Here is a 12,593-nt window from a genome sequence, read left to right as displayed (position 1 = left end):
AGTTTTCCTCCACTAAATGCCTACAACCAAACAGAAATTTCTCATACTTGATAAGTGCTTTTTGTATCAAAGAAAATAGTTATGGAATTTGTTTTGGTTTTATGTACGGATATAAAACATGAACTATTTAGATACATATATAAAATAGATTTGCTTTTGCATGACAGACATACACTAAGATGAATACAATATTACCTAAAAGGCCAAATAATATCATTTTGTATACAAGAGTGAAAAATGAGGTTGCTCATTATTTTCTGTAGATCACATATCAATTTCATGTGAAAAAATTTTTTTGGAAAATAGAGAATTTTAACAATGGAAGAAATAATTGAGATAAAAACGTGGAAGAAATGAACCAAGAATTTACTTACTTCAAGATCATAGAAAATACTTGTGTTTCAGCATCATATATTAAATAATTAAATCCTAAATTAATTCCATTTATGTTTATGTCCAGACAGACTCAAACTATCTAATGTAAGATATGCAGGAGAATTCTTAATATGATACCAATTCCTTCTCCCAAGTCATCCCTTATAATGTAATCCCCAGGCTTTTGACAACCATGTACTGTTGAGGAAAATCAATCCAGTCATCTCTTGAATTATTTTAATTCCTTTTCCTTCCCTACTACCAGGAACATTATCTGTGAAAAATTGCTATTTTGAAAATAACTACAAATGTTTGTGTGGTAATGCCTGGCCAAAATGGAGAGGGAGAATGCAAAAGGCACTGAACGGATGCACTGAGTGAGTAGGTTTTTAGGGAAGTAGCCTTTTCATCAACAGTTTAAGGTAGAGGGTTGACTTCAAAGAGAGGTTTCACGTAACACAATGCAATCTTTAAAGCACAGGGAAAAAGTCCCTTAGCACTGTAGCTATACTCTCTTAGAGAATGGTCATGTCCAGATAAACCAGCCCAGCCACAGAGTGAACGCTTGTGCAATGGTCATTTCCAGATAAACCAGCCTAGCCAGAGTGAACTCTTGTGCACTGCAACAGATGAACATTTCTAGTTTGAGCTGCTTTTGTTTTTCCTTCAAACCCTGCCCTCTATTAGACAGTAATTATTTAGTGTAGCACGCCAAGCCAAGCGAAGCAGTTAGTAACACTTTGTTACAGAGGGGGCGCATCCATGATTAATTCACACCCTCTCTCTATTCACTTCAAAATCTTAAACTGTCTGGGCTCCTGAAATACAGACCTGTATTTTTTTGTCATTTGCCTCCATTTTTGTTGTGATAATAGATAATTTATGAGTGAGTTCTTCCCTTTCTGCAAGGTTTTTGTCTTCAGAAAGTTTCTGCAGTGCCTGCAGGGTGTCTTTAGTCTTCAGTAACTGGCTGTCAGTTTCTCTAAGTTTCCTAGATACAGTTCTTTCCTTTTCCTGGGATTTCCTAAGTAGTTGCCTTAAATTTTTTACTTCATTCTGATGTTTAGCCATAATTTGAGGTAGATTATTTTGTGAATTCTCATATTTTCCTATAGCTTTCAAATGCCTAAGCTGAAGTTGTTTCAAAAATTGGTTTTCTGTAAGGATGGCTTCCAATTTATGATGCATATCAGCTAATTCATTTTTCAGTCCTTTAATTTTATGAAGCCTTGCTGAGAGTATTCGATGAGCCATAGCATCTCTTCTTTGGGCAATCATATGGATTTGAGAATTAAAGAGTGATGCATTCCAGGTGTGCTTTTTTTCAACTGAGATTTCCTTCTGGCCTGTGTAAGCAGATAATCCAGTTTATTACTACTAATATATACAGATATGCAAATATGCACATATGCGTAATTGCCCTCCCACGCCCCCCTGCACACACACCACACACATACACACAAGCATAAGTGTAACTAGAAGGGGAAAAAACTAATATTTAATCAATATCCATGCTTTAGGCTAGGTGGTTTACATATAAATATCTCATTTAATACAATTATTCAAGGTCAGTTGTACTATATTTTATAGCTGGAGATTTTACATCATTTGTCCAAGGTTACATAGCTACAAAGTGACACAGAATGGATTGAAAACCAGGTCTTCTTTGACTCTAAAATCTGTACTTAAATTTCTATTGTAACAGCTAGACTAAAAACTGATAATAGGCCAGGTGCAATGGCTCATGTCTGTAATCTCTGCACTTTGGGAGGCTGCAGTAGGAGGACTGCTTGAGGACAGGAGTTTGAGACCAGTCTGATCAACAGAGTCAGATCCCGTCTCTAAAAAAACCACAAATTTTTATGTTTATTTTTATTTTTTTTGGGACAGAGTCTCCCTCTGTTGCCCAGGCTGGAGTGAAGTGGTGCAACCTTGGCTCACTGCAACCTCTGCATCCGGAGTTCAAGCGATTCTCCTGCCTCAGCCTCCCGAGTAGCTGGGATTACAGGTGTCTGCCACCACGCCCAGGTAATTTTTGTATTTTTAGTAGAGATGGAGTTTCACCATGTTGGCCAGGCTGATCTCGAACTCCTGACCCTCAAGTGATCCACCCTCCTCGGCCTCCCAAAGTGCTGGGATTACAGGCGTGAGCCACTGTGCCTGGCCTCTACAAAATTTTAAAAAGTAGCCTAACTTGGTGGCACATGCCTATAGTCCTAGCTCCTCGGGAAGCCCTGGTGGGAGGATTCCTTGAGCTCAGGAGTTCGAGGTTGCTGTGAGCTATGATTGCACCACTGCATTCCAGCCTGGGTGACAAAGTGAGACTCTGTCTCAAAAACCAACCAACCAACCAACCAACCAACCCACCCACCCCATGATAATAGCTGACTAAGTGCTTATCATATGTCAGGCATTAAACTAAATGCTTTCTGTAGATTATCTGATGTAATCCTTTCAACAATATGTTAAGGGTAATTAGAGTGTAACATGAGAGCCCAATGTGAAGAACTTATATATTCAAAATGACCCTCAAAAGGTCATCAAATTATATGAGTCTATCTATTTGTACAGATACTGATTTTCCATCTCTGAATAAATCCAACACAGTCAATTTTTCCTGTTACTTTGGCTGGGCACCAAATGAAGTAATTGGCATGTGTTCAGGAGTCTACCTTTTTCCTTTTTTTTTTTGAGACAGAGTCTTGCTCTGTCGCCCAAGCTGGAGTGCAGTGGCACGATCTCGGCTCACTGCAAGCTCCGCCTCCCAGGTTCACACCATTCTCCTGCCTCAGCCTCCTGAGTAGCTGGGACTACAGGCGCCTGCCACCGCACAGGGCTAATTTTTTTGTATTTTTAGTAGAGACGGGGTTTCACCACGTTAGCCAGGATGGTCTCATCTCCTGACCTCGTGATCTGCCCGCCTCGGCCTCCCAAAGTGCTGGGATTACAGGCGTGAGCCACTGTGCCTGGCCCAGGGGTCTGTCTTAAACAAAAGTCTCTAAAAAACATCACACTTAGCACAAAGCTTACATAATTGAATTTGAGTGTATTAAATACATGTATAAATCACTGTACTATTATCCCATTTTAAAGATAAACACACTGAAGCTTGGGGATGTCCCTTGTCAATGAGCACACAGCTAGGAAGTGGTGAGACAGAACCCACTGTCTGTGTTGGGTGGGAACAGGCAATTCTACCTGTGATAAAAACAATGAACTAAGAGAGCCAAAGCATGCTTTCTGGAGATAAAGCATTTGAATCATAACTATGAAAGAACTCATAGATTATACAACACAGTATCACATCAATAACCGGTGGCCTGTCTTTGCAATTATGTCTTCAAGTGTATTTATTTTCCCACAGTTTAGTAGGGGCTATGGCTGAATATTGAGTATTTTAGAATAGGCTTCTGAGCACACTAAGTGGGAAGCAGAGCAGGCCAGCCTCTAGGACATCTACTAGAAGGCCTGCGAAGAGGTGTCTGTGGTTTTGTTGAGGCCGTACACTTTAATACTCTGGGCACTGGCTAGGGAAGCTCTAGACCCAGGCCATATGGATCAAGCTGGTTTAAAATAGGGGTGGGCAAAGACTGACATGTTCTACACTATGGCCAGCATGACTGAACCTGACCCCCAACTTGTAATGTCTTCCAGCTCTTAGGTGCTCTGACCCTGGAGGAGAGAGGGATTTCACTGAGATGAGAAGGATGGATGATTGGATCCATGGACACTGGAGGCTTATATTCCCCTCTTATGCCATGCTCAAGTGATGGGAGGGCAGAGGCATGAGAGGGTGCCAAGGGACTAAATGCCATGGCCACAGGAGCTCTGGCCAAGGCCCCAGGAGTCAAGAAGTGCACAGAGGGCATGGATGCTATGGAAAGGGGAGAGGCTGGCCTTTTAAAGATCACGTGGCTTGGACAAGGAACACGTAAGTGGTAAAATGAAGGGCAGAGGTTCCTCCCCAATATTATTTGTGTAAGGCCCTTTCCACATCCCTGCCCCCTCATATTCCCTCATTCCCCAAACGTGTCTGAGATTGAATTTCCTGTCTACCCTAGTGAGTGGGTGGGGAGGACAAGCCAGGTTTGTTGGCTTCAGAAAGGTAAGTATACCACTTGCATTTGAGGGGTATGTAACAAATTCATACTGTATCCATCACACATACTTGTGTAACTATAAAGGCTATGGAAAATTGGAATAGGGTGTATTCCTTAACGATTTTATATCTTGTTATCCTAACCCACACATAAGGATGGTATAATTTATAATTTCAATCCCATTTCACAAATAATAGAAGCAGATTTAGCTGAATGACTATTCTTAAGACAACTAAGTTTTAAACCACTGCATTTAAAACAGTCAACTTAATTCACCACAAACATAAATTTAAGTCCATAGTTGCCAAAACGGCATCTGCACATTATGTATAATGACGTATGCTCTTCTGAACAGTTCTAAGAATGTCCCCATGCTCACTTCACCCACAAACAGGCCTGTCTTCCTTCCCAGCCTGTCTCCCCAGGCCCATCTCCTCCTCAAACCCTTACTTTAGAAGCTCTCTTGTCCTCCCTAGTCCATGCTGTTTCCTCCTCCTCTTCCGCCTGGCCTCATCCTAGTTCCCTCTCCTGTCATTGTCCCCTTTGGTCTCATTGTCCCATTCTATCCCTGTGCTCCTCCACACCTTCACTTCAGCTCTGCTTCTGACATATGGACTGGGGGGTCCACACTATATTTTACCCCAAAAAGATCAACTCATTTTCTTCACAAACCAGGGTGAAGAAGAGGTTCAAAGGAGGAGCCTTTCCCCTTCCTGTTCTCGGTAGTTTCCATTGTTAGCCTGCTAGAGAAGGTGTCTCTTCAACACTACCTTAGGTTGTCCACCTATACCTGACCAAGGACAACAGGGCAAAAGGTATTCCAAGCATTTGGATGTGGTAAATTAACTTTTTTTTGCATACTAATGTCTTGAATGACCATGACATGTTTTTGGCATTGTATTGACAAAGAAAATCCGTCAAGGAAGCAATTTTAACAGGATACGTAACTGAAAGTTCTGAAAAGACATTTTCTAGAAAAGAAGGATAATCTTTGAAAAGCAAATTGTATGACTATATTGCTTGCTATTTACAATGAGTTAAGTAAATTTCCAATGTTTGACCAAAGCAAAAATTCTATTAAATTGAAGTCCTCATTTCATCTTTGTAATTTTCTCCATGAAATGTCTTTCTGCCATAAAATTTGCTTTCATCAATTTTCTAAGATGGGAATTGAAAATAATCTCTGATGTTACTGTTCTTTGGTGAATTCTGAATCTCTGTTGGTGGTTCCTCATTCAGCATTACCTGCCCTTAGGGTCAGAGAGCTACTTTTAATTGAACGTTTGCTTGAGAAGGGGCTGTACTGGCTAAAACATTAAGACTCTTCGCTTTGGGTTAGAATTATATGACACCAGGGTGGAAGAAATTACTTGCTGCTGCAAACACTGGCAAAACATGAACTGGGGAATAAAAGAAAAAGACGAGGAAATACTTTATTGTTCTGTGACAAATCTTGACGTTGCAATTAGTATTTTACATTCATCATATGCTGGGCAAGGGTTTCCTGGGACATAAAAATCTGAGTTACAGATGCATGCAAGATTTACTTAAAATAATTTCAGAGTATTAATATATAAAAGGACACCCAAGGAAGAGCAAACCTTTCACTCTTCTGGATAATGGAATTTAGGATTCTGGATAATGGAATTCAGGATTCTGGTCTCCTGTGAAGTAACTGAATTCATTTAGGTTGTTCTCAATTTATAAACAGGCATCTTGCACAAAGAACTCAATAAGCATTTGTTCAATAAATAAATGAGGAATCAGCTTTAAAAAGCTAAATTATAAGGTACTTAGAACTCGAAATGCAGTTTCTCTCTTGTAGACAGTGTTACAAATGCTAACTGCCCTCTTGCATGATCCCACAAAAGCTTATGATCAATATAAAATGTAGTATATAGATTCAAGATCTCTTATTGTAAACCCTTGGAACTGGTATGTTGCAGAATTTGGGGGTTTTAAAGGTGAGTGCATATATGGTATTTTCCACATTTCTCTCATGGGGTCTGGAACAACACCCTTTAATGAAACTATACTTTTGCGATGAAATATAATGACTCTTCACACTAAGTGAACTAAGTAAAGATCTGCTTCATGTTAGTTCAAATAAGGGTTTTGTTGCCAAATCAACTTTGATGCCAAGGATGTGAAAGATGTTGGGTTTTTGGAGATTTGTAAATTTCAAATGTGGATAAGGAATTCTGTATTTGTAGGATCTAACCATGATGTTCATTTTTTTTTTTTTTTTTGAGATGGAGTCTCGCTCTGTCGCCTGGGCTGGAGTACAGTGGCCGGATCTCAGCTCACTGCAAGCTCCGCCTCCCGGGTTTACGCCATTCTCCTGCCTCAGCCTCCCAAGTAGCTGGGACTACAGGCGCCCGCCACTTCCCCTGGCTAGTTTTTTGTATTTTTTAGTAGAGACGGGGTTTCACCGTGTTAGCCAGGATGGTCTCGATCTCCTGACCTCGTGATCCTCCCGTCTTGGCCTCCCAAAGTGCTGGGATTACAGGCTTGAGCCACCGCGCCTGGCCAATGTTCATTTTTGATGGAGTCCAGGCATGAGAGAAGGAGCGGACTTTTCATTTCCTGCCTTGGGCCTTGCCAATGGAGGTAGGACCCCCACCTCTCTAGAAAAGTAACATTTAACCTTTTGAGACTCTGGTGAAAGGCACAGGCCCTTCTAGAAAAGTTTACGAACACACAGACACAAAAAAATGCATAGAATTTCATGGGGTTCACAGACATGTGTCTTAGATAAAGAATCCCTGCCCTATAGCAGGGGAACTGAAGATTCTGGGTGTTCCAGAAGTGGCAGAGGGTCCTGGACACAGCTGGTAACAGCAGGCTGGGGATGCAAGATGCAGTGTGGACATGACAGTAGCAGATGTGCCCCCCAAACAGCAGGCCCTTTATCGTCCACCTGTTGACTGAAGTGCTCTGATGGTCAATGTGGACAAGAGCTCCAGCTATATCAGGAATACTTACGAGCTCAAGATTGCCTAAAATGGGAGGAAGGAATTACAGTCTGGGCAGGGAAGGAGGAAGAAAGGAGATCAAAGATAGCACAAGTGAATTCCAATTTGGACAGCTGGGACCTGATAGAATTGGTACTTTAAAAATCTGCAAAGAAATGACATTATTAACAGCCTTTTGAACCATCTCCATTTCAAAAGATGGCCTTTGCCAATATACCTCACTGGACTTGGAGACCATCCTCTTGGGGTGTTGAGACAGGTATTTACATTTCACTGGCGATTCAAACACTGATTCTTCAGCTGAGATGAAAGGCAAGAAGCCAGTGAAATCCAAGTATTGTGGTACTCTGTAACAAGGCCACCTGTTAACTAAAAACGGAACTAACCTCACTAGTAGGCTCCAGTAGGGTAAGCCATGCAGGGGCTAGGCTTTACATTTGAAGCCTTTCTGTTATTTTATAATTATTCTTAATTTCTCTATTTCCTAATTTCTTCTAGAAAAGTTCACCTATAATACACATTTACAATATGGGTAAACAATAAAACTGAGTATGAACCACTTCAAACACTAGTGCAGGAAAATAACATCATTATGACCAGAAATTTGGTCTTGCTTGGGAAATTTTACTCCTTACCTTTAGATTGGGAGATTTTAGAAACATTATACTTTTTCTTCTCCTTTTCTTTAACCACAGGCTGCTTTAAATAATTTCTATTAATGGCCTTTTCTGAACAATCACAGAGAAAGTCTTCTGAATAATCATACTGAGAACTTAAACTTCCACAGGAGCACTGAGATCTGCTATAATCAACACTCTTATGGGAAGCATTACTGTTCTGTGAAAAAGCGCCTGTGCCTGGGCTTCTCTTGCATTCTGCAGATCTCCTATCGTTTTCTAATGCCACGCTGGAGAAATGCTCATCTGTATTTGTTTTTGTTAGATCAGCCAAAGACATAGCAAACAACCTAATAAAAGAAAAGTAAAACCTAATAAAATTATTTTTTAATTCATATTTATTGACATTAAAATGAACCTATGCTTTTATATGTATATATATACACACACATATATATATACACACACATATATATGTATATATATATATTTTTTCTTTTTTAAAGACAGGGTCTCACTCTGTTGCCTAGGTTGGAGTGCAGTGGCATGACCATGACTTTCTGCAGCCTTGACCTCCTGGGCTCAAGCGATCCTCTCAGTTCAGCCTCTGGAGTAGCTGCGACTACAAGTGTGTGCCGTCACGCCTGGCTAACTTATTATTTTTTGGTAGAAATGGGAGTCTCACTATGTTGCCTAGGCTGGTCTTGAACTCCTGGGCTCAAGTGATCCTCCCACCTCGGTCTCACAAAGTAGTGGGATACAGGCATGAGCCACCATGCTCAGCCATGGACACAAACTTTGAATACTTTCAATAAGCCCTTTTCGTTGTCTAAAGTGAGAATTTAAAACGGAAGGAATAGAAAGTCAAATACAAGAAAGACCCCCAATTTATACCCTTAATAAAATTAACACTAGTCACAAAGCAGATGGTTCTGCATTTCTTTATGATGCTACTGCACTAAGGCACAGTAACACCACAAGTATCTCTTTTATAGCAGCCTACCTCAAAAGCAGATTGAAACAAACAGATCCATCTTCTGAGGTCTTTAAAAGGATTACCTTTCCATTTAATTCTCAGTTCTCCTGTTTTATCAAGAAAGCAAAAGAGAGTTTAGCTGGCATTAGATCTTTTACAACAGGAATCTAATATCACTTTCTCTACTCAGAAGGTTTTTTTCTGAAGTGTTTCGGCTTTCTGATGCATCTGCTTAACTCTAGCTTTCTCTTCTGATGAAATATATCAGGCAGGCCACAATCTCCTCACTACAAGAAATCTTAGTCCAAATGATCTTAGTAATAATTAATATTAGCATTATACTTAATATCTAACTAGTGCTCTTACTTTGTACAAACTGCTTTCACATCACCTCATTTCAGCCACCTAGAGGGAATAGGTTCAGACAGGTTAAAAGTTCAGAGACTGTCCGTGTTTTCCAGCTCCAGGGGCAGTGCTTTTTTCATTAAGCATCATGACTGCAACAACACATTGGTGGGAGCATTACACAATCTTAAGGCAAAGAATTTCTCTTTCCAGACACATTCTGCTGTGTAGTGGTGGGCAGAAGCAGATCCTTCTTTGTGAACCTTTACATCTAGATTAAGAAGAATCCAGGCCTGGTATTGTGGCTCACTTCTGAAATACCAGCACTTTGGGAGGCTGAGGCGGGTGGATAGCTTGAACTCAGAAGTTCAGGACCAGCCTGGGCAACATGGCGAAACCCTGTCTCTACAAAACAAATACAAAAATTAGCAGGACATGGTGGTGCACACCTGTAGTCTCAGCTACCTGGGAGGCTGAGGTTGGATTGCTTGAGTCCAGGAGGCAGAGGTTGCAGTGAGCTGTGATTGCGCCACTGCATTCCAGCCTGGGTGACAGGGCCAACTCTGTCTCAAAAAAAAAAAAAAAAAAAAGAATCCCAGATGTTGGTGTAGGGTATCCTGAAGGACTCCAGTGTAGCCCTCACAGCCTTGCCTCTCCTTGTCCCCAGGAGCTGTTCCTCCCTGCCCTCTGGCTCATGACCTCAGTCCCTAATTTCTTCCTCACCTATCTTGATAAATCCAAATTGCTCAAACAATGGTTGCTAATCAGCAAAAAAATTTGGTGTTTTTTTTTTTTTGGCCAGTTGTTTCTGACTCAAGCTAGACTTCAGCTGACTTCTCCTGCTAAAGCTCTATAAAAATTCCCTCCTTCTTCCTTACTTTAGAACACTCCTTCAACAAGTCGTCTTATGCAGGCAATTTTGAATAAAGGCTTAATTCAAGAGTGTTTTTCATGTTACATCCACAAATTGTCAAGCTACAGTCGTGGGAGGGAGTGTGATGGAGTAGAAGGTGATGGACAATTTGAAGGCAGACAGGTTTGGGTTTGAACTTGGGTCTGCCTGTCAGTTAAGTGCTCTTGTCCATCTGTAAAATGGGAGTGACACCACCAATCCCCTAGGGTTGAGAAAGAAAATAAGCTTATCTGAGGAATGCAACCCCCTTTAAATGATCAGCCCCAAAGAGGCAATGGAATGAGACAGCAGTCACGTCCCCCTATCCCCCAGCTGAGCTAAGTAATCATTTCTAAGCTGCTTGCTCCCTGGGCTCTGACTGACACCACCAATAGCTATAAATTAACCTAACAATGCCATATGCTGGACACCACAGCTCATACCCTGTGGTTCGAACAGCAATCTAATCGCCAGTCACTGTTATTTCTGTAAACCAATGAGAATTCCTGAAAAGCGTTTTGCAATTGTCCCTCTCCTGACTTGTCCTTTTTTCTTTAAAAAATGCAAGCCTCTCACAGAAGACTAAAGTGAGCTTCGATTATCCCATGTTTGATAAAGCAGAAGACTAGCCATCTTAGTCTCTTAGTTTAATAAAAATTGATGTAACAGGGAAAAAAAAAAAAAGTTTAAATGGAAATCCTGTAGAGTCACATAAGAATAAACAAGACTATAAACAACTTCGCTCCTAAAACAATTCTACAAGGTTAAAATGTCCCCTAATGAGGGCTTTCTAGACTTAGCTGTGAGAAAGGTGGTGGATTGGAAGGCATTACCGCCTCCCCACATGGATATGCGAGTCATAAGCCTCTGTGGATGCTGAGTTGTTCCATTACCTACTGGCTCCAGAGGACTTCTGTATTTTGAAGAATCTTTATAGCTAGGAGTAATTGTAGCTTCTTAAAATGCTTGAAAATCAAAAATCTTTCAATATTTCAGTGAGAAGATCCCTTATTAGCAAAATTATCCACAATCTTTCCTGCTCAATAATTTGCCTAGCCTAACGTTAGGGATCTAGTTTCCTCAGGATGGGTAAAGGGTAGTCTTACTATAAAGACAATTATTATTATTATTTTGGTGGAATGGATGAGTAGAAAATGACTGCTACCAATTTTATTTTATTTTATTTTTTAAGATGGAGTCTCACTCTGACGACAGGCTGGAGTGCAGTGGCATGATCTTGGCTCACTGCAACCTCCGCCTCCCGGGTTCAAGCGATTCTCCTGCCTCAGCTTCCCAAGTAGCTGGGACTACAGGTGCGCACCACCACGCCCAGCTAATTTTTGTATTTTTAATAGAGACAGGGTTTCACCACATTGGCCAGGATGGTCTCGATTTCTTGACCTTGTGCTCCGCCTGCCTTGGCCTCCCAAAGTGCTGTGATTACAGGCGTGAGCCAGCACGCCCGGCATGCCATGCATTTTCTAGTGGATGTACTGTCAACTTGCTTTTGTCAAATTTCTAAAACACACAGTATGAGGCAGTGATCAATTCTACTACTGATCACTACTATAACCTAATCTGTCTTATGTAAAAAAAGCTATAAGCAACTTCAGATTAATTGCTATGTTCACCGATTTGTCTTATAATTAAACAGGCAAAATATCTGAAAATCAAAAATCATAATTTCAATCCATATCCTAAGACACTGAATTTTTGGGAGCTTACTAAATTTAAAAGTTGTCATAAATGCTTTGTAGAGTATATTTGGATGCTATATTCTTTTGAAAGAATATATTTACCACTTGGTAAGATCAGTGTATGGACTGACTGACCCAGTGTTTACCACCACTTATTAATGTGTCACTAAAATCAGCTTTTAGGTAAACTCAGTATGCTTTCTGCTACAACAAATAGACAATTGTTCTTAATATTAATGGCATAGTCTTTGACAAAAGAGGTCATAAGAAAACTGGGATCAGCTGATATCAACATATATATGAATTTTGTACCCGATTCACTAACATTTTAAAATGAAAATTAAAAAAAATGTATCAAATAGGTCAATTTATTTGGCTTACTGAGCGTATATATTTAACACAACTGATTTCTAAGCTTTTGGGATACAATTTTTTTTTTTTTTTTTTGAGATGGAGTCTTGCTCTGTCATCCAGGCTGGAGTGCCGTGGCACGATCTTGGCTCACTGCAACCTCCACCTCCCGGTTCAAGCAATTCTCCTGCCTCAGCTTCTCAAGTAGCTGGGACTACAGGCGCCTGCCACCACACCTAATTTTTTTTTTTTTTTTTTTGGTATT

General features: G+C 40.5%; 1 protein-coding gene across 1 annotated transcript in view; it reads right to left on the bottom strand.

Annotated features, from left to right (window-relative positions):
• LCA5L (lebercilin LCA5 like) overlaps nt 1–12,593 on the bottom strand; it is a 43,838-nt gene that overhangs the window by 17,219 nt on the left and 14,026 nt on the right. Inside the window, 3 exon segments of the mRNA XM_017880695.1 lie at nt 1,207–1,721; nt 8,086–8,417; nt 9,071–9,150. Of these exon segments, the coding sequence (XP_017736184.1) occupies nt 1,207–1,721; nt 8,086–8,407 (837 nt within the window). The 5' untranslated portion in view covers nt 8,408–8,417; nt 9,071–9,150.

The sequence above is a fragment of the Rhinopithecus bieti genome, unplaced genomic scaffold, assembly GCF_001698545.2.
Source record: "Rhinopithecus bieti isolate Rb0 unplaced genomic scaffold, ASM169854v2 scaffold_12151, whole genome shotgun sequence".
Classification (NCBI taxonomy): Eukaryota; Metazoa; Chordata; class Mammalia; order Primates; family Cercopithecidae; genus Rhinopithecus; species Rhinopithecus bieti.
This window is presented reverse-complemented; position numbering and strand designations above follow the sequence as displayed.